This window comes from Drosophila mojavensis, unplaced genomic scaffold (genome assembly GCF_018153725.1).
Source record: "Drosophila mojavensis isolate 15081-1352.22 unplaced genomic scaffold, ASM1815372v1 contig_74, whole genome shotgun sequence".
NCBI classification, from domain to species: Eukaryota; Metazoa; Arthropoda; class Insecta; order Diptera; family Drosophilidae; genus Drosophila; species Drosophila mojavensis.
This window is the reverse complement of record NW_025318899.1, coordinates 12,256,960-12,276,520: the sequence shown is the minus strand read 5'-3', so window position 1 is coordinate 12,276,520 and position 19,561 is coordinate 12,256,960. Positions and strand designations below refer to the sequence as shown.

General features: G+C 43.7%; 7 protein-coding genes across 10 annotated transcripts; 5 read left to right on the top strand and 2 right to left on the bottom strand.

The window, feature by feature from the left end:
• Positions 1-458: 458 nt before the first annotated feature.
• Positions 459-2,005, top strand: LOC6582211 (peptidoglycan-recognition protein LF). The gene is made up of 4 exons (XM_002007879.4): positions 459-706; positions 773-921; positions 976-1,360; positions 1,420-2,005. The coding sequence occupies exons 1-4, from the start codon at positions 553-555 to the stop codon at positions 1,866-1,868; spliced, it is 1,137 nt and encodes a 378-aa protein (XP_002007915.1). The 5' UTR covers positions 459-552; the 3' UTR covers positions 1,869-2,005.
• LOC6582209 (UTP--glucose-1-phosphate uridylyltransferase) lies at positions 1,969-10,542 on the bottom strand. Of its 4 annotated transcripts, none has more exons than XM_015162336.3 (9): positions 10,316-10,542; positions 4,578-4,764; positions 4,430-4,521; positions 4,088-4,093; positions 3,440-3,786; positions 3,151-3,376; positions 2,955-3,093; positions 2,468-2,877; positions 1,969-2,408 (listed from the first exon to the last, which is right to left on the bottom strand). In XM_015162336.3, the coding sequence occupies exons 1-9, from the start codon at positions 10,340-10,342 to the stop codon at positions 2,301-2,303; spliced, it is 1,542 nt and encodes a 513-aa protein (XP_015017822.1). In that variant the 5' UTR covers positions 10,343-10,542; the 3' UTR covers positions 1,969-2,300. The 4 variants fall into 4 exon arrangements, with proteins under 4 accessions (XP_015017822.1, XP_002007913.1, XP_015017821.1 ...); XM_002007877.4 differs by lacking the exon at positions 10,316-10,542 and adding an exon at positions 8,773-9,041; XM_015162335.3 differs by lacking the exon at positions 4,088-4,093 and having other exon boundaries at positions 10,316-10,541.
• On the top strand, positions 5,484-6,680 carry LOC6582210. Its single transcript, XM_002007878.4, has 2 exons — positions 5,484-5,945; positions 6,024-6,680. Exons 1-2 carry the CDS (start codon positions 5,484-5,486, stop codon positions 6,504-6,506), a joined length of 945 nt encoding a protein of 314 aa, XP_002007914.1. The 3' UTR covers positions 6,507-6,680.
• A 282-nt stretch (positions 10,543-10,824) lies between the features above and the next one.
• Positions 10,825-11,662, top strand: LOC6582208 (small VCP/p97-interacting protein). Its single transcript, XM_002007876.4, has 3 exons — positions 10,825-11,058; positions 11,111-11,281; positions 11,452-11,662. Exons 1-3 carry the CDS (start codon positions 10,996-10,998, stop codon positions 11,464-11,466), a joined length of 249 nt encoding a protein of 82 aa, XP_002007912.1. The 5' UTR covers positions 10,825-10,995; the 3' UTR covers positions 11,467-11,662.
• A 38-nt stretch (positions 11,663-11,700) lies between these two features.
• LOC6582207 lies at positions 11,701-13,026 on the top strand. The gene is made up of 3 exons (XM_002007875.4): positions 11,701-12,196; positions 12,268-12,467; positions 12,527-13,026. The coding sequence occupies exons 1-3, from the start codon at positions 11,801-11,803 to the stop codon at positions 12,963-12,965; spliced, it is 1,035 nt and encodes a 344-aa protein (XP_002007911.1). The 5' UTR covers positions 11,701-11,800; the 3' UTR covers positions 12,966-13,026.
• Positions 13,027-13,132: 106 nt separating this feature from the next.
• Positions 13,133-16,500, top strand: LOC6582206 (adenosylhomocysteinase-like 1). The gene is made up of 3 exons (XM_002007874.4): positions 13,133-14,128; positions 15,090-15,539; positions 15,604-16,500. Exons 1-3 carry the CDS (start codon positions 13,604-13,606, stop codon positions 16,195-16,197), a joined length of 1,569 nt encoding a protein of 522 aa, XP_002007910.1. The 5' UTR covers positions 13,133-13,603; the 3' UTR covers positions 16,198-16,500.
• A 1,307-nt stretch (positions 16,501-17,807) lies between these two features.
• Positions 17,808-19,297, bottom strand: LOC6582205 (upstream activation factor subunit spp27). The gene is made up of 2 exons (XM_002007873.4): positions 19,185-19,297; positions 17,808-19,099 (listed from the first exon to the last, which is right to left on the bottom strand). The coding sequence occupies exon 2, from the start codon at positions 19,004-19,006 to the stop codon at positions 18,269-18,271; it is 738 nt and encodes a 245-aa protein (XP_002007909.1). The 5' UTR covers positions 19,007-19,099; positions 19,185-19,297; the 3' UTR covers positions 17,808-18,268.
• Positions 19,298-19,561: the final 264 nt, after the last annotated feature.

Sequence of the window (19,561 nt, the reverse complement as noted above, 5' to 3'; positions counted from 1 at the left end):
TGTCAGCGCTGGGCGAGATGAGCAACAGAATAGACTATATATATATAAGTGTGTTAGGCTCCACCTCCCAGAGTAGAGCTTGAGCAGAAATATATCAAAAAAGTTGAGGGAGCGAGAGAGAAATACATATAAAATACATACGAGCTTGTATTATAAAAATACCCTAGGAATGGCAACTATAAAAGCAATACTATTTCAGCTTACCCTCGTTTTTAGAGACTGCTCAACCTTTTACTCCCCACTTCTACGCCAATCTACCCCATTTAGCTTCAGTATACACGGTATTCCATTGAGCTTGCTTCCACAAGTAAGCTTACAAAAAGCTCACCGCCACGCTGCGCTGCTGCGCAGTTCATTTCGGGGATTTTTCTGTGAACAACACATATTTATACAGAGAGAAAGAAATCTAAAATGAGCCAAACAAGATTTGTGATTGTTCAGCAACGTTCAGCAACGCGCGCACGTGTGAGTTCAGTCGACGACGAGCGAGCGGCTTGGCCAGACGGAAGTGCTGTGATACCTTGCAGATTTGATTTTATTAGATTTAGCGATATGAAAAGCCCAAAATTACCAACGACTATCGAAAGTCAAACGGCGTCATCGGCGCCGCATACAAATGTACGGCCACTGCGTGGTTTGCTGTTGAAGTGCGGCCTGCTGTTGGTATTGGGTGCCTCAACAGGCGCTTACTTCGTGTGGCTAATGAGTAAGGAATCCCCTAACACTATGTGATTATTTAATTGAATATTTAATTGATTCAAATGCTCATCAGACCAAAGCAGCGAGCTGCTTGGCACCGGCCTGCGCATACTCGATCGCAGTGAGTGGCTTGGGGAACCACCGAGCGGATTCCAACGGTTGCCCACGCCCGTTTCAAATGTCATTATACATCATACGGCCACGGAGGGCTGCGACACAGAGGTGAGTTCTGATATAATTTAAGTGGAATACAATTAAAATATATAATCTGTGCAGGAAGCGTGCATCTATCAGATGCGTATGATACAGTCGTTCCATATGGGCTCGCTGAACTTTACGGATATTGCCTATAATTTTCTGGTTGGCGGCGATGGCCAGGTGTACGTGGGTCGCGGCTGGCACGCTCAGGGCCAGCATGTCTCGGGCTATGGCTCCGTCTCACTCAGCATTGCCTTCATAGGCACCTTCACGAATGTGGCCCCAGAGGATAGGCAGGTGCGTGCAGCCAGGCGGCTGATGGACGAGGGCGTGCGCTTGCACAAGCTGCATCCGGACTATCACATCTATGCCCATCGACAGTTGAGGCCCACCGAAAGTCCTGGCCAGAAGTTGTTTGAGCTGATGCGGCACTGGCCACGCTGGACTGAAGATGTGACCTCATGTAAGCCCCATTCACTTTGGTCCATTATCCTTGAGCCTGAAGCCAACTTTCTGTTTCAGTGCGCCGATTGAACGACGAGCCGTTGAGGCTTGTGGCACGCGCTGCTTGGCTGGCCCAGCCCGCTCTGAAGGAGCTGCCTCCCCTGGAGCTGCCAGTCAAAGCTGTGCGCTTTGTGTTCACCCTGTCAGAGCCATGCACTACACAGGCATCGTGCACCTTTCGCATGCGCTTTTTGCAAACTGTGCACATCGAGGCCGAGAACAAACAGGACATTAACTACAATTTCGTGGTGGGTGGCGATGGCAACGTCTATGTGGCCAGGGGCTGGGACGCCAGCTGTGATTCGGCCAACGCAGATAGGCCACAATTGGATGCGCTCATTGTGGGCTTTCTGGGCAGGTCGAAGCCCAATGCCAGTCAAATGAAAGTCGCACAGGATCTGCTTGCACAGGGCATCAAATTGGGCAAACTGGCGAAGGATTATGAGCTGATAGACGAGCTGAAGTAGAACTGCAACCAGGCTCTGCTTAGCCAGTGCCCTAGCAAGGCGCACCATGCCGTGAACTCCACCAAATACTATTCTATATTAATTGATAATCCAAATTAAATTATATAATAAATTCACATCTTTATTTTAGTTATAAATATGCCTTTATTTAGTATTAACAATTGCTCAATTTGTATTTATAATTTCGACAGCACACTGGCAAATGGTTAAAACCCTTGTTGATTTCCCAACTTAACTATGTACACTCGATATATGTATGTACTTATTATATCTGAGGCGGCTCCACTAGATGACACTTTGTGCTTACAACAATTGGCTAAATGAAACTCGTAATTTGGAACTTGAACATGGCTACTACATAAACTTAGTTAACTATGCTACAGAGATAACGACTGATTCTGGCATATCACATAGGTGCGGTTGGTCAGACGATTAATGATCCAAGATGCGCATGTTGCCAGACACGATTTTGTTCTCCAAGATGGCACCGGCGGGTATGTCGATACGATCGCCATGATTGGCAATAATGATCACAGTGCCCTGCAAGGGAAAATATGATTTAGATATACAAATTTAGATGTGATTCCAATGCAACTTACGCGCAAGGACACGCCACGGCCGAAGGTCACATCCCCGCTGACTGTCAAGTGGTCTAGCTCAATGATGTCGGGTATGTTGGCAAAGCGACCCAAGAACTCTTTGACCTTCGAGAAGTGATTTTCGCCCAGTTTGACCAGGGGCGTGGTGGGGAACATGCGCTGCGGCGACATCACTAGGCTGCCATTCTTAAGCGTATACAAATTCGACATGACGAGCAGCAGATCCGACGACTTCTTCACGGGCAAGAACCGAGAGCGTGGCACATTGATGCCAATGGCGCCATCGAAGCACTTCATGGCCGCACCCACCGCCGTCTCCAGCTGAATGACGCGCAGTCCATTCTCGAGTGTCTTGTTGTTTACAATGATCTCCATGTTGAGCGTGCGCTCGCGCAGCACTCGGTCAATCGCTGTGGCAACAAAGCAGCATTTTAGGCATCGCATTTGATTCACAGCCCCAAAAGTAGGCTAGGCCAACAACACTTACCAGCCAGATTGGCCCAAATGTTGTTGGTGTTGAAGAACTTGAAGGTCTTGACGGACTTGAAGTCATCGACGTGCTCCTTGGGCACCTGAGCAATTTCCAGCAGTCGCAGCTTGTTCTCCATTTGGATGAGCGTGCCACCCTAAAAAGGACAGAGTATATGAGTATGCTGACAGGACAGCCTCAGCACCTTAGTTACCTTGACATCAGCACGGGTCTTGTCGGTCACCTCCATGACGAATTCGAAGGGCGTGCTGGCGCGCTCCTCGCCCACCAGCTTGTTGAGTATGTTCAGGTCGACGGTGGCGCCCAGATTGTCAATATTGGAGAGGAAGCAGTACTCACGGCCCTCGTCAATGAATTTCTTCAGCAGACCCGAGTTACGGAAGGTATCGTAGAAGTCGCCGTGACCAGGTGGGTACCAGCTGAGCAGTTAGATTAGATAAGATTAGATATGTGCAAATTTGTAATGCCAATTGGTGACTTACGCCTCCATGTCCTTCTCCACATCAAAGTCCTTGGCGACGGGCAGGAAATGCTCGCGGCTGATACGCGGAAAGCAGCTCTGATTGAAGGTGTGTATCTGCACACGGAATCCCTTATATTTGCGCACAATCTTCTCCGTATCCTCGTCCGTATTGAAGGAGTTCATCAGCACGAGCGGCACATTGGCATCGTATGTCTTATTGAGATGCTCAATTTGCTGTACCGTCAGATCCAGGAAGGTCAAATCAGAACGCACGGGAATGACACTCTTTGGTCCGTGGCAGCCCATGGAGGTGCCCAGACCACCATTCAGCTTAATGACCACCAGTTTGTCCAACATGCTCCGGATCTACATGGCAATTACAAACGATTAATAAGGGGTTCGATATGTGTTTTATATTTTGGGGGTTAGCACAAAAGGATTTGGTTAAGCAAAATTTGGAATTAAATGAAGCGCAAGTGCTAAAAGAACCAAAGCATTAACTATAGTAGTTAAACAAATAACAAAATAAGCGTTCCAAAAGCCCGTTAAGATTAAGAATTGAGCATAGAGTGAGAGCGAGATCGAGAGCAAGAGCGAGACCAAAAGGAGAGAGCTGAGCACGAAAGCGCCAGAGAGAAGTGTAGAAGAGTTAAGAAAACGCTTTTACCTCATTCTATATATGATATGTATATATGGGCAGACATTAGCCGGCCATTAGAGTGGCCATTGCAACAAGAGCAACGCCAACAATGAGTGCAATTCAGTGTTCAAATCAAAGTACACGAAATATGAAAAGATTAAGAAAATATAATTTATAATGACATACATTTATATATATATATGTATATACGTATATATGCGCACAAGAGAGTTATCGTTAGTTTTAATTGGATTGTTGGGGTCGGGCGCTTGTGTGTGTGTTTGTGTCTTTGTTTTTCTTGGGTGTGGGAAAGATACCAGGGCCAGAACACCATTAAATGTCATCCATGGACTTAATTTCAATACATACCTGCTCGTTCTTGGGCGCCTTGAGATTAGAATAGTTCATGACTGCATTTTCGGGCAACTTCTGAATTTTGTTCCAGTCCAGCGCAGGTCCCTCTGAAAAGGTAACGGCAGCTTATAAACATGAATAGTACGGGACTCGATAAGCTTACCCTCTTGAAGGAAACGCCCGAAGAGATCGGCAAACCGACCCATTTCCGCTTGCAGTGCTGGACGACGAGCCGGTTCTGTCGTCTGGAGCAGACGATCCACTTCATTCTCGAGCAGACGCAGTGCATCGCGCTTGGTTACCTCGTGGAACTCCTTCGAATCGGATGGAGCGCGCTGGTGGCCGCGTATCTGGAGAAAAAACAAAAAAACAACAACTAGCATTAAAATACACTGCGAGAAATGATGGCAACGTAACGCTTAAGCTGCGTGCCGAAGCGCAACCAGCTGAGCGCACTCAAGTGACAAAAGTTGCAGCAACAACAACAGCAGAAACTGTAATAATGAAATAAAGTGAACGTGGGAGATAAACGACTAGCATATATCCTATAAATAAGCCTATGCTACGACAATGATATGGGGGAAAGCGATAGAGATTGGGAGAGAGAGAGAAAGCAAAGAAGGATAGAGGAGTGAAACAAAAAAGCGAAAGCCATGGAAAGAACGAGATAGGCGAGACCTCAAAAGTGGAGGGGGAAAGAGAGAGGGATAGAAAATTACCATGAGAGACTAATATATATACGAATTTGCTAGAGAGAGCTCAGAAAGAAATAGAGGGTAATAGAACGGTTGAATGGAGAAATAGATGCTGTATCAAGGAACGAATGGAACGTAATATGCATAAAATGGGGCGTGTTTGGCAGAAATAGAAAGAGAAACTTTAGTATAAAGTTACTCCATTTCTGCACACATTGCTACCCCGCCTTTACAGCCCTCTTACAGGGTATTGGGTACAATAACACAAATTGTTGTTGCTCGCGTAATGCGTGCCTGGGGCAATTACAGGCTTCGCCTGGCAGCCAGACGAGGGCATCTTCAGCGCTAGTGGCGACAGTTTTCCTTAGACAGCAATGGCAAGAAGTTGGCTTCCATTTCTTTTTCTGCTGCTGCTCAGTGTGAGCGAGCCGACTGCAAAAGCAAACGTGGTAGACGATGGCTTGAGGCTGGCAGGACAAATGTTTGGCATTAATACGGCCGCAGATGTGGCTAATCTGGTGGCCAAGGCATTTTCCCGGGTGTCCACGCGCAAGAAGCCAGATGTGATGAGCGTGCTGCAGCAGGGCATCGAGTCCCAGCGTCAGCAGCAGTTGGAGCAGGAGGAAGAGCAGCAGCAGCAAGAAGAGTACAATGCGGAACAGGAAACCGAGCAAGAGAATGCACAAGAGTCGCCGCCTGTGGATAGCGACACTCGTCGTCGACCCATGCAGCTGAACACCGTGCAAATGCTGACAAATATGATGCGCATGATTGGCTTCGATCCACGCAAGCTGGGCGCACTGGCTCTCAATGCAATTGTGATGATTGCCCAAGCGGTACGCGTTCGCGGAACAGTAGAAGAAACACACGAAACACACGAAACACCCGAAACTAACTCTAATTCTCTCTCACAGATCGGCAGCACGATCATGCAGGCAACACGAGGCGGTAGTGGCGACAATCCAAACACTGGACCCGAGGCGCTCTACGAGCCCAACGAGCATCAGCCGCGCTCTCTGTCGCCCGGCAGCCCCATCGATTGGTTTCTGAAACGTCCGGGCGCCCACACCCAGCGCATGCTGCGTCGCATCATGGACCGCCAGCTGCCCGAGCACATTGTCGACATGATTGAGGCCAAGGAGACGGCGGATGGCAACGAAGCTGCCTGCCTGAAGCTGCTCATGTGCAAGAGCTCGCCCATTATTTGGGGCATGCAGAACTCGCTGGAGAAGCGCTTGGCTGGCGAGCAGGAGGAGTACGACGACCAGAGCTACATGAATGCGAATGCATTCTTCAAATATATGCCCAGCCTGGATGAGTTCAGGCAGCACGGCGAGAGCTGTGAGTCGCGCTTTGCCAAACATTGTCCACGCAATGGCACATTGAAGACGGCCTAAGAAATACCAAATATTTTATTCAAGATTGATGCTATTGAAATCTCGCAATGTTTTGGTTTTTTACTTAGTTTTAGTTTACGTTTAGTTGCCGTCAATAAATCAATAATTTGTTTTATAATTAAATGCAGCCTTTGTGTCTGAGCGATAAGCGCCGTCTGTAGGGCAGATCTAATGTTCCATGAAACGACCTCTAAAATATTAGATTATATGATCTGTCTGTGGCTTACATGTAATATACCTGACTGTGTCAACCTTCCGACTTTGCTTTGGATTAGACGCTATCGCCATGATAAGCATCACCCAATAACTCAACGTTTGTTCATTAAAATTATCTACAAATGGGTTAACTACTAAGTATCCACGTCCTACACTGGGTTGAACACCCTCAAACGGCATTGTCATCATGACGAAATAACTATTTTTGTGTAGTAATAAGAATAGAAATTTGTAATCTATAGATATTTTTAACTTTAAAACATTGAAATTTCGCATTGACTTTACGAAATAATCTATTTGTAACGCAATTCATTGTGAAGCTCCAGGAAAACCAAAAATATTAGCACAGTTGAACAAATTGAAGATTCAGTAAATAAGAAACAGACTTTTGGACGTTCTAAACGCCAAAATAAATGATACAAAATCTTGATGTTTTATCATTAAAATTAGAAGGTAAAAAGTACAACTGCTTAATAGTAAATTCTTTTCTAATATTTTAAAGACTTCACTTAACGAAAAATTGGCATACAATTTCAAAAGTCTATTCTACTACTTAATTAGTTTACAGAGAACTTAGTTCCTTATTTCAAGTGCTGCAAGCGTTTTCCAAGAATATCTTACACCAAACAGAGCATATTAGCCTTCATTTCTAAAAATTTGTCTGTCTAGACTATTCTAATTTTGCAATCAGAACAAAACACCAAATCAGTACTAAAAGCAAAACCCGTGAAGGAGTTTCGATTATCAATGCGTGCTTATCAATCATTTATATAGCTATATAATAATAATGATTCGTTAAATATACTGTGACGGACAAACAAATAACAAACAATAACAAAAGCTTTGTTGTGCAATTATTTGCAAAAACTGTGCATTGACATTCGGCAAGGTTGTCGATGCCCACTCAACTGATGATGCTGTCTAAGCGATGCTGCCATTAGCTTAACAAACGACAGACTCAATCATGTTTATATAGATAATATTTGCCCAGTCCAATAGCGCCATCTAGTGGTTTAAAGTAGCGTGTGCGAATCAATTAAAATCGACGACTTTTGCAAAGATGTATTTATATATGTGTGTATATAATTGCTATAATCATTTTTCCAATTGATGGCAGACAAATGAAATTCGAAATAAATATATGAAAAAACAAGAACAATCAAACAAAAGCCATCAGACACGCCTTCTGGAATGAAACGCTTGCTGTTGGTTTATTTATAAACGACGCCAAGCCCAGAGTGATAAGACAAGTGTCAGAGGGCAGGTGTTTGAACTTCAGGGAGGTCAGCTGTTCAGATAAGTTATATGACAACGTACTACGACTCTTCTCTACCTCTCTCTCTCTCTGTCTCTCTCTCTTTCTCTCTCTCTCTCTCTCTCTCTTTCTCTCTCTCTCTCTCTTTCTCTCTCTTGTTGTCTATACATAATACATATTTTTAGAATGCAATTTGTGTGTTTGGCATATTTATTAGCTCGAAGGAGTTGCATAATATACCTTACACTGGCGAGCATATTAGTTCGTAAAAGCTAAGATTTTTAATGCGTTTTTAATTGTTGTCTTAAGTGCGTTTTTAATTAAGACTATTAAAAAGAGCTGAACTGGTGACAGACCTCATTTTTAGCATCTATTCATAGCCACTATGAGCTCAACTCTTTTCGAATTCGAAAATGTTTATCACAATAGGGGAGGAGAAATAAACTCCGCACAAGTTAATTAAAGTAATTTTCAGTTGCACCTGTGAGGCACAATGTTGTTCAGATAAGATTGCCACTGAGTAACATTGTCGATTTCTAATGAAACATACAATACGAGCAGAAAATGTGGTCGGGAGCGAATACATATGTATGTATTGATGTATCTACATATTTCATGGTTAGAATTATGTTTTCTATGTAGGCAACATAACGATGTGGAATTCACGGAATTTGCTGTGCGTTGTTGTGCCCTGTTGGGTAAATACATTTTGGATGTACATACATATGTACATATATATTTATTGTCGCAGTACTTGAGTGCACTTGGGCTGTCACAAAACCTTTGCCAACTTACACCGGCTCGCTGCAGTAGCACATCAATGGGTCGTATGCCTGACGTCATTGTTTAGCGATAATAAATACGAACTAACTGCTGTTGCCGTGGGTTAGTTATAAATGATACACTTGTGTTTTTCTTTTTGTTTGTCTTGTGTTCAATTCGTTTTATTCTTAACTAGTTGTTTAGCTGCTGTGTTCAATAAGCTACACAATAGCGCGCTGGAATGTGCGTAGACAATTCCGACGAATCCCGACTCTCGAACTTGGCGCGACGACTGTGCAATTGAAAATACGACTAGAATTCAATATGAATTTGAATTTCAATACAATTTTTTAACACAAGTACGTCGGAGAGTCACAGCAGCAGCACCAGCAGCAGCGGCAGCAGCACCAACTGAGCCGCTGACGTCGACAGCGACGCTAACCGAGCGACAAGTGAAGCAGCAACAAGTGATAGCGCGCTCGTCCGAGCGTCAGTGTAAGCCCATGTGTGTGTGTGTGTGCCAGCATGTGTGTGCCTCTATGTGTACTTGTGACAGCAGTAAATAGAAACAAAAAAAATTAAAAGAAAAACAACAGCCGCAGCAGCGGCAAAACAATGTATAAGAAGCGCGTATAAAGTAAAGAGCTATTCAAGCAAGCCGGCCCATTATATCTTAACTTTAACTTCCACCATCAATGCGACTTGTGAATGCCCTATCCGCACACAATTTGACCAGTCATTGTAGCGTATACTAACATTTATATGATCGAATTCAATTAAACGTTCATTGAACTGATTTTCAGAATCAATTGAGAACCTGTTTTCTACTTCACAAATTTTCCAGTTAACTCTAAAATGTCACAAGCTTCGTGAAACAATTGAAATGCTCTGCGTTTGTTGAGTTTTGCACTGATTACAAAGGGTCAGCGTAGAGGAAGTGACACGAATGCGGCTGACCAGCAGTAGCAGCAGTTGTTTATCAGTGAAGTCACAACGATATTTACGCGTTAGCCACGCCCCCACATTCAAGTGGGTCAAGAATTATCGGCAGTGTATTGCTAAATCGAGCTGCGTTTTCTGATAAGATTATCTTAATAGCGGCTGACAGCAAATACATTCTGATTTGATATTAGAATCTTGTCGATTTCATAATTATGTACATACATATATTATACATACATACATAAAGGCGCGTGTTTTGAGTCGTATAAAAAGTTTCGGACAAAGACCCTCAAAAGACTCACACACACAGGCATACGCACGTAGACATTCACCCACGGGCATGACATGTAGAAACATTTGTGTGTACTTGGCGACTAGGTCACTTGAAGGTTAACCTTAGCCAAAGCAGCGCAGTGGGAAAACCCAACCAGAAGTGCAACAACCGCCGCCAAAGCTTTGGCTAAATTTAGAGACCGTAAAAACCGGCAATTGTTGTTGCATTTTTTACTGGAGAATTTCCGCTGCATTTCAGTCGAAGCTAACTGCATTCAAACAAACGAGCAGTGTGAGAGACAGAGAATAGTGAAGAGCGAACAGTAGCTAAGAGCGTTTGAATGTAACTAACGCAACTTACCTTGCCTTCTTGTGGAATATCCAACATTTTGCTTCAGTTAATAACAATATTTACACGAATGAGGGTCAAATCTTAACGTTCACCTAATTAAACACCTTTAAAAGAGCGCAAGACAAAAATATACCGCACATCAAATCCACGCAACGCAATGAATTTGAATAAACTGACAATAAAAACACAACAAGAGCAGCAAGAATGATATACAAGTGTTGCCGCCGTTTGATTCTCTTATTGGAGAATGCCGTGAGCATAATTACTAGAGATGAGCCACTCCTAAGTAGTCGTTTCTTAGTCACTGTGAATGTAGACAAATCTTCCGGCAATGTATTATCATTACTTGAAAATTGTAAAATTAATAGTAAAATATTTTTAATTTCTTGACATAAAGTTTAAATGCTAAAGAAATACCTATACGTCAAAACTATCTAAATAACTTTTATATCGGAACGGTACGGCTTACAATTAATCACACATTCATCGCCCATAGCCACATCTCTAGACAGTCAATCAGCTGATTGTGTGTTAGTGATGGCATTTTGTTCGGTGCAACAGCTGACAAGTAAGTCAGAACAAAACAAAACAGGAGAGAAGTAATGCAAAGTAATTAGTGCAAAAGCATTCAAAGAGAAGCCTTACTAACTAAAACTCCGCTGCGCACTTTGAGAAAACTTAACAATAAAATGGGTGCGTGCTTTAGCTGCTGCGGTAATAGCGCCGAGGAAACAAACCTAATGCCCTCTCCGGTAACTTAATGTTATTGTTGTTCAACCAAGCATTAATCTTCTGCCTATCAAGGAGGAGCGTCGCAATCAGCAATTGGAGGCAGCAGAGCGACGACGCCAGGAAAATGAATCTCGTGGAGTAAAGAATCTGGACAAGGTACGTCGCCAGCAACAGCGCGCGTTAGATATGGAGCGCAGAGAAGAAGAGGCCGCGCGCCAGGGTGATAATGGTCCCACTTTGCGGGTAAGTTAGTCCAATTGGACTTGGGATTGAATAGGGGGTTTCGATAAATGTATCGAACACTGGATACAATAGCTTATCGAGTTGCACAAATAGTTTGGTGCCAATGGATAAGTTGAAATATTGTATTTCAATTTTTAATTAATATTGATTTCTATATCCATTTTTTACAGTGGCAAGCAGGTTAAAGTGTGGCTTCAAAGAGATTCAACCGCAGCTGTCTTATTGGATGTTTGGCATCCCCAGTTGACTGTGTATTACGGCATTTGTATTCATTTGTTTTCAAATCAGTGTAAATATGTATTTTGTACTTTGTGATTAACTCAATTCGAGCACATCAACCAAATTATCAACCAAAAATAAAATGATTATAAATCGCACAAATGAACGACCAGTGTTGGACAACACGGCTTAGCGCCGCAGCAGCAGCTGTTTTGTTATGCGTTGTGTCAACTGCGCAGTCGGATTTGTTCTTTTTCACCTGTTGCCAGTTTTCGCTTTGTTTTATTTAATTTAATTAAAATGATTTGGAATATAAACTACATTTTCGTTTTGTGCTTGCTGAGTGCCATACAATTCGTTTGCCGTGCTAAGACAATAAAGAAGGCCGGAGCCAGTCTGAGGCATCCCTTCGATGATGACAACAATTGGCAGGGCCTTTGGTTTCCCCATGCGCCAGGTGAAACGAATAAAGAAAAACTGCAACGTACGCAATCTTGGACAGGCAGCTGGTTTCCCTATGCTCCTGGTGAGCCACACATATTGAAAACGGAGCCATCGGTTTTTACTACCGAGAAGCCAACTCCAAAGTTCAAAGACAGTTGGCAGGGTAAATGGTTCCCCCAAGCGCCAGGAGAACCACATATCCTAAAAGCAGAAGTTGCAGAGAAGCAGAATCTCGTTTGCGATGATGGTGTAGTAAGTAGTTGACGGGGTTCTTCATTACTCACACTACACTATCTATCAAATGTTTTCGTTGATTAATCTAGAATAACCTGCATGTCGATTACGACCCAGAAGATATACGTCAGAATTATAATTACCTCTGTTTTGCTGCCAATCGAAGCCTCTTTAATCCCAACTTGAACAAAGAGGCTTTGCTGACGCAACACTTTTTGCCCAGTGCCTTCCTTCCGCCCGCCAAGTGCCTGAATGAGTCCATTGGGTACACACACGAGCCAGCCACATGGTAAGCGCTGATCCAATGATTGGTTTTCATAAAATATTACACCAGATTCTCTTTTGTAGCGGCTCTTTTCGTCCACTCCCTGCTGTCTATGGCACCTACAAATATTTGCCACCTCAGCGATATATCCGCAATCTTGCCGAGGGTGCCATTGTCCTGCTTTATCATCCCTGTGCCTTCCAGGGTCAAGTGGCCCAGTTGGAGAACATTGTACGCGGCTGCCTCTATCGTCATCTCGTTACTCCCTCACAGCTGCTGACACCGGAGCGACCATTGGCTGTGCTAGCGTGGAGGCATAGCTTAACTATGTCCGTGGTGGACAGGGAACTGGTTGGCCAGTTCATTCGAAAGTATGCCAAGCAAGGGCCATTGGCTATTCCAATTCTTTCACGTGTTGTGGAGAAGCGCGAAAGCTATAAGGCGGCGTTGCTGACAGAAGCGCGGCTTGTGACTGATCTCGATGATAGTGAAGTGTGTGGATACTTGGAGCAGCATATGTAGCATTTGTTAACTATTTAGACATTTTGAATATAATGTGCAATTAATATTATTTAAAATCTAATGCCCACGCATTAACTTTGTTTAAATTGAGTAATCGATTATGAAATATCGCAGACTGTCGCTTATCGACATGATGTATCGGAGCAGCGATAGTTTATGTGGTGGTCGGCTGATAGTCGAACGGCAATTTGTTTTTTTTCCACTCTGCCATAAATACCTTTTGTTTTGCGGCACTCACGCATTCAGTTCGTTTCTCTTCTACAGCTAAAAGCAACTAATAAACGATACGCGTTAGCCCTATCAGACCGCCGTTCGTATTTCATTGTTTTTTTTTATTGCACACCAGCTGGAAGCGCAAAGAAGAAGCACAGCCCAGCCATAAACAGCGGAGAGGTGAAACAAAGGAGACGGCGACGGCGACGGCGCAGCGCACACAAAAACACAATTAATATATTTTTTGTATAAATTGTCGCCGTTGGATGTGTAAAGAGAACGCGAAAGCAACGAAGCTGCCAGTAGTAAAGTGATCGCACATCGTGTGATAATTACCCAGATACGTGATATTCCTGCTCCTGCCAACCAATCAAAAGAAAATCAAACATCCTGCAACGTGTGCTTTACATAACGAGCGGCAAACAATGAATAACTTAGCGGACACTGTTGTGGTCGATCCGGGCTTTGGTGGCGGCGACAAGCAAGCCCAGGCAGGCTCCACCCAGCCCCAAGATTCCAGCGTCCTGGTGCCCCCGCCAGCCACCAAACAATCGTCGGCCTTGAAAAAAACCAGCCGGTATCGTAGTCGTTCTTTGAGCGCCTCCTCGACGGATTCCTTTAGTTCGGCCTCCTATACGGGCAGCAGCGAAGATGGCGACGATGTGCCGCCGCGCGAGAAGGTGCAAAAGAATTCCAAGGGCAGCTCCGATTTCTGTGTGCGCAACATTGGAGCTCAGCATGCGTTCGGTCGTCGTGAGATCGAGATTGCCGAACAGGAAATGCCGGGCATCATGGCGCTGCGCAAACGCGCCGCCGAGGACAAGCCACTGAAGGATGCCAAAATCGTAGGCTGCACCCACATCAATGCCCAAACAGCGGTGCTCATTGAGACGCTCTCCGAGCTTGGAGCCAGTGTACGCTGGGCAGCCTGCAACATTTACTCCACCCAAGTGAGTAGAAGCTGACAAAGAGCATTCTTTAATCAGATATTGCTTAATGATAATTTTGCTAAAGTGCCGCAGATGTTTGCATGGGAATTACATACGAAATCATTTTTAAAGGGAGTGAGAGAGAAGTGCGGAGAGAAAGAAGATCTATGTCGAAATGACCTGTAGCTAAGCAATTGCGAAGGGAGGGGAATACCCGCTGATATTGTGCTCAAGTACAGTAGGCCTTTGCCTGCTGAGATCTGCTGTTGGGGGATCTTGTGTCAACTATTTTGTGCTGCCTGCGCCATTTGCTTCACGCAAGTCACTTGAGCCAATTTGTTGTCACGCACACACACATAGGCAGACAATACAAACAAATCATCAATCAAATGACGCGGGCAAAGTTAAAAAAGCAAAAAAGAAAAGGGGTCGACGGGCAGCTCAAGTGGCTTGGTTTGGCAATCAAAGAAGCGAAACGTTGATAATTGATATACGAATGTGTTTGTCTGCCTGCGCCCGAAATTGGGGCTTGAGCTCAACCCCCATACCCTTGCCAGCGGGAAACTGGTTTCTGGCAATCAACTCCGGCTGAATAGCATCTACAACTACTACGTGCTCCTCTTTCTCAACGTCCCCGGCTGGGGCTGTGGCTGTGCCTGTGTGACTCTGCCATGTCGAATGCAATTAGCATTGACGGCTCCCAAAGCTGTTTGCACATATTTTTATGTGCCGTCTAATTAATCTCTATGCCCGCACTAGCACGGATCGAGGCAGCGTGGGGCGGCGCCCTTATCGTTGTGCTTGTTGACACACTGTATCACATACACCCACACCGATACACAAACTCACACCCATACACACACCTGCTAAGCGCTGTAGAGCTGGCAGCTTATCAGCCAAGTGCTGTGCTAAGTTGCAGTCACCTGTACTCGCCATCGCTCATTTACCTGTCTAACAATCCTCTCTCCTTTGCCTCTTGCAGAATGAAGTGGCCGCCGCTTTGGCGGAATCGGGCATACCGATCTTTGCATGGCGCGGCGAGACGGAGGAAGATTTCTGGTGGTGCATCGATCGTTGTGTGAATGCCGAGAACTGGCAGCCCAATATGATATTGGACGATGGTGGCGATGCTACGCATCTGATGCTGAAGAAGTATCCCACCATGTTCAAGCTGGTCAAGGGCATTGTCGAGGAGAGTGTGACGGGTGTGCATCGCCTCTACCAGCTCTCCAAGGCCGGCAAACTGACTGTGCCAGCGATGAATGTCAACGATTCGGTGACAAAGACCAAATTTGACAATTTGTACAGCTGCAAGGAGTCCATCTTGGACAGTCTGAAGCGATCTACGGATGTGATGTTCGGGGGTAAGCAGGTTGTCGTGTGTGGCTACGGCGATGTGGGCAAGGGCTGTGCCCAGGCGCTCAAGGGACAGGTAAGCAGGACACCAGTTACCTAATATAACAATCTAAATCCCACTTGTGTTTGATTTCTTTTAGGGCTGCATTGTGTACATCACTGAGATCGATCCGATTTGTGCGCTGCAAGCGAGCATGGACGGTTTCCGTGTGGTCAAGCTGAATGAGGTGATACGCAATGTGGATATTGTGGTCACGGCGACGGGCAACAAGAATGTGGTGGTGCGCGAGCACATGGATAAGATGAAGAGCGGCTGCATTGTGTGCAATATGGGCCATTCCAATACGGAGATCGATGTGAATGGGCTGCGTACCCCGGATCTAACCTGGGAGAAGGTGCGCTCTCAAGTCGACCACATCATTTGGCCAGAGGGCAAGTATATAATACTGCTGGCCGAGGGTCGACTGGTCAATTTGAGCTGCTCGAGCATACCGTCGTTTGCGGTCTCAATTACATCTGCCACGCAGGCGCTGGCGCTGATTGAGCTCTTCAATGCACCGCCCGGTCGGTACAAGTCCGATGTTTATCTGCTGCCCAAGAAGATGGACGAGTATGTGGCCAGTCTGCATCTGCCCACGTTCGATGCTCACCTGACGGAGCTGAGCGACGAGCAGGCCAAGTATATGGGCCTCAATAAGGCCGGTCCTTTCAAGCCCAACTATTATCGCTATTAAGGGACAATAACAACAACAACATCAACAACAATGACACAACAACAATTAGAAGAACAACGCCAACGAAAGTATTTTCTTTGCAAGATTTAAAGCTATTTACGCGAGAATTTCACAATTTCTCACAAATTGTTGACAAAACGGAGGAAAAAGAAAAAACAACATAAAGTTACTATAAAATTGTATTTGCTTCGTAAGCGAAACACGAGACACCAAAACAAAAAAAATCACTAAACAAACACACAAAATAACGGACGCTTTTTAGTTGCTAGCATTTACTTAAAAAATATATATATAACCATTGTATTGTTTTTTTTTTAGCAGTTACTTAACACACAGCCGCAAAAGTATTTATGTTTTTCTCATTACCCAACCCACACTTGCATATACACGCACACACACGCGACTAACGGTTTCGGTAGCTAACCAAACTCTTTCGCTTTTTGCTAACGCCCTCCCTTTCCTTCACGCCCCCTTCGCTCTCTAATCCCCCGTACTTAACTAGTGGCATTTGAATTTATAAGAAACTAAAAACTTTTATATATAGTATATATATATATATTATATATTTAAAACGTTTTCTTGCCTTTGTATGGAATTTACTTACACCCCCACAAACATATAAATATATATATTTGTATATATATATATATATATATATATGTGTTGCTATTTGTACTTGTTTTTCTTATCGTATCTGTATTTGCATTTGTTTATACTAATAACTTTGCTTTTTGTTTCTCTATTTGAGCGTCGTTAATTGAAATGCAGTGAAAAAATTCCATTTATTCAATTATTGAGGTGCCTATTGAGGTACACGCCGGCATATATATCAGATAAAGAATTCTATACATGTATATGTATATATATATACACGCATATACATACATATTATTAGAGAACTTTATGTATAAAAACTAAAAACTAAATACTAAAGAACAAAACAACTAAAAAGTGAAAAACACGAAAATTTAAAATGTTTGTAAAAATAAACAACTGAACTCTAAGTAAAAATTGTGAAAAACTTATAAACAATAAAATGTTTTATTGAGCAATGCTTAAAAGTTTCAATTATTATTCAATTCATAAATCCGGATTTTATTCGATTTTTTTTTTACCATCATTTGTAAATAACAAATAAAAAATTATTGGAAAATTTATAAAATTGTTTTATTTTTCTGTTTTATTGGGAATTTATATACAAAATTTGAAAATGTAATTTGAATGAAGCCAAAAGTGAAAGAATATATATATATTTTCGGATATAATATATATATTTGTTTTTATTTTCATCAATTTTGTCAATTAATTAATTTTTGCATGCCACAAATTCAACTGGAAAGATTTTAGGTAATCAAAAAATTAAATTTAAATGCTTAAATATAAAACTCCTATTCCTCCCGCTCCATTATTTATTAAAACAAATAAATGCAATTGGTTGTTGTTTTTGTTATTTTATCAGATGCATCACTCGTCTATTTTATTTGATATTATGCCTTAAAAATTTGTGTTTCTTTAATATTTTCGTTTTTTGTTTACCATAATTTGTAAATTACATTACAAAAAATTATATATTCTTTATGAAATTTTTTTGTTTTTGTTTTTTTTTTTTGTTTTTTTTTTCTTACTTTTTTTAATGTTTTTATATACGTTACTTAAAATGCCGTAGACTACATGAAAGTATTTGTAGATTCGTCTTAATTAGGTTTTTAATCCTAACACATTGGTGGGGGGTGGGGGAGCCCCAGAAATAAGTCATCGACGACGTCGTCTACACCGCGTGCAAATAATTCTTAATAAACACAAGGGGGAGCTGGGGGAAGGTGATCGAAGGAATCGAAACGAATGTCGCAGAGCCGAAATTTGCAGTCAAAAAGGAATCAAAAACGACTAAACTAAATGATTTCTATGTGTGTTTAGGTGTATGTTTGCAGGTGAATGTGCGTGTGAGTGCGTGTGAGTGTGTGTGTGTGTGTGTGTGGGAGGGTTAGTGTTAGTTGTTGGCGCATGTGGACCAATTGCATCTGGATGGGACTGATTGGATCTGAGTGGCAGCGGCAGCAGCAGCGACTGCTTAGTCAAGGAAATGCGGCTTCAAGTGCTTCAACATGCCGAAGGTGCGGAAGCGCTTTACTTTCATGACCTTCATTAGCTCATCGTCGCATATGGCAAACTGCTTGTTCTTCGGATCGTACAGGTCGCGCTCCTTGATGATGGCCCACACCTTCTTGACCACCTCGTGTCGCGGCAAAGAGTCGGCGCCCATCAAGGCCGACAGCTCCGGCGACAGATTGTAGGCGCGTGTGAAGCCGGTGCTCTTGCGGCCGGTGCCGGAGCCAGCGCTTTTGGCAGCCTTCTTTTTGGGTGCTGGCTTCTTGACTACCTCGTAGTCGGAATCGGAGCCGGCATCGCTTTCGGTGCCCGAGTCATCGGCATTGAGACTCTTGCGCTTCTTCTTGGCGGATACCTTGTGCTTGGTGGGCTGTGGCCGTTTCTTGGGTGCCGGCTTCTTCTTTTTCTCCTCCTCGCTGCTGCTGGCCACCTCATCCTCTTCGCTGGGCTCGCTATCGTCTGCCGGCTCGGCATCCGGATCCTTGCCATCGTCATCGTCATCATCATCGTCCTCCTCCTGCTGTTCGTTGATAACCTCCATCACAATCTTGTCGAATTCCTTCTTGCGGCTCAGCAGCGAGCAATTCAATTTGCTTTCCACCTGCTCACGCACCCGTTTTGCCGAAATAGTCGATAGGTCGGCATCCTTCAGTACGGACTGAATCTCCGTCCTTAGCTGAGTGCTGGAGATGTCCGACATTTTGTTCTCGTTGTTTTCTTCGCTTTTTTTTTTACTTTTTAGTTTTGTTGTACGACCGACGCAGACTCAGAAGCCAGACACGTTTCGTCAGCACTGAAATACGCGAAAAGTACACGTGAGTTCACATATTTTTCTTAGTAACTTTTTGCTAATATTCGTATATTTCACTATTGCTTACCCTGTTATATGTTTTTTTCAATTTTTCCGCTGCCTGTGCGTTTTTTCGTTCCAAGTGTTAAGCGGCTCGCGTTTTTTCTTTATACCCTCTCCGGCGTCTTAATAGGGTTGCAGCTTGCAAGCCTGGATATACAACGTTCAAGCGGTATGACAGCGTCTTCAGTGTTGCATTGCACGACTATTGCGAGAGTCACATATACAACTCTGAATGTACGGGGCTGCCAACTGTTTAATAATGTGATACTTCGTGGTTCGTGCGAACAGCTGCAGGCGGCGCTAGTGTGCAATGCAAGTGTTTTTGTGAATTCCGCGACGTCTGTGCATAAAATTCTAAAATAAGCCAACATTAATGCATTAAATAACCTAAATTGTGTGCTC

What these genes read in the sequence shown, in the direction of transcription:
- LOC6582209 (XM_002007877.4), bottom strand. Translation starts at nt 8,820, where the DNA reads ATGACGTCAGGCATACGACCCATTGATGTGCTACTGCAGCGAGCCGGT. An exon ending in TGCTACTGCAGCGAGCCGGT is followed by an intron (nt 4,765 to 8,772) that starts GTAAGTTGGCAA and finishes TTTTTTCTCCAG; the next exon opens with ATACGCGGCCACCAGCGCGC. An exon ending in CATTTGGGCCAATCTGGCTG is followed by an intron (nt 2,878 to 2,954) that starts GTAAGTGTTGTT and finishes TTGTTGCCACAG; the next exon opens with CGATTGACCGAGTGCTGCGC.
- LOC6582208 (XM_002007876.4), top strand. Translation starts at nt 10,996, where the DNA reads ATGGGTGCGTGCTTTAGCTGCTGCGGTAATAGCGCCGAGGAAACAAAC. An exon ending in CAAACCTAATGCCCTCTCCG is followed by an intron (nt 11,059 to 11,110) that starts GTAACTTAATGT and finishes CTGCCTATCAAG; the next exon opens with GAGGAGCGTCGCAATCAGCA.
- LOC6582205 (XM_002007873.4), bottom strand. Translation starts at nt 19,006, where the DNA reads ATGTCGGACATCTCCAGCACTCAGCTAAGGACGGAGATTCAGTCCGTA.
- LOC6582210 (XM_002007878.4), top strand. Translation starts at nt 5,484, where the DNA reads ATGGCAAGAAGTTGGCTTCCATTTCTTTTTCTGCTGCTGCTCAGTGTG. An exon ending in TTGTGATGATTGCCCAAGCG is followed by an intron (nt 5,946 to 6,023) that starts GTACGCGTTCGC and finishes TCTCTCTCACAG; the next exon opens with ATCGGCAGCACGATCATGCA.
- LOC6582207 (XM_002007875.4), top strand. Translation starts at nt 11,801, where the DNA reads ATGATTTGGAATATAAACTACATTTTCGTTTTGTGCTTGCTGAGTGCC. An exon ending in TCGTTTGCGATGATGGTGTA is followed by an intron (nt 12,197 to 12,267) that starts GTAAGTAGTTGA and finishes TGATTAATCTAG; the next exon opens with AATAACCTGCATGTCGATTA. An exon ending in ACACACGAGCCAGCCACATG is followed by an intron (nt 12,468 to 12,526) that starts GTAAGCGCTGAT and finishes TCTCTTTTGTAG; the next exon opens with CGGCTCTTTTCGTCCACTCC.
- LOC6582211 (XM_002007879.4), top strand. Translation starts at nt 553, where the DNA reads ATGAAAAGCCCAAAATTACCAACGACTATCGAAAGTCAAACGGCGTCA. An exon ending in CGGAGGGCTGCGACACAGAG is followed by an intron (nt 922 to 975) that starts GTGAGTTCTGAT and finishes TAATCTGTGCAG; the next exon opens with GAAGCGTGCATCTATCAGAT. An exon ending in GACTGAAGATGTGACCTCAT is followed by an intron (nt 1,361 to 1,419) that starts GTAAGCCCCATT and finishes TTTCTGTTTCAG; the next exon opens with TGCGCCGATTGAACGACGAG.
- LOC6582206 (XM_002007874.4), top strand. Translation starts at nt 13,604, where the DNA reads ATGAATAACTTAGCGGACACTGTTGTGGTCGATCCGGGCTTTGGTGGC. An exon ending in GCAACATTTACTCCACCCAA is followed by an intron (nt 14,129 to 15,089) that starts GTGAGTAGAAGC and finishes TGCCTCTTGCAG; the next exon opens with AATGAAGTGGCCGCCGCTTT. An exon ending in CCCAGGCGCTCAAGGGACAG is followed by an intron (nt 15,540 to 15,603) that starts GTAAGCAGGACA and finishes GATTTCTTTTAG; the next exon opens with GGCTGCATTGTGTACATCAC.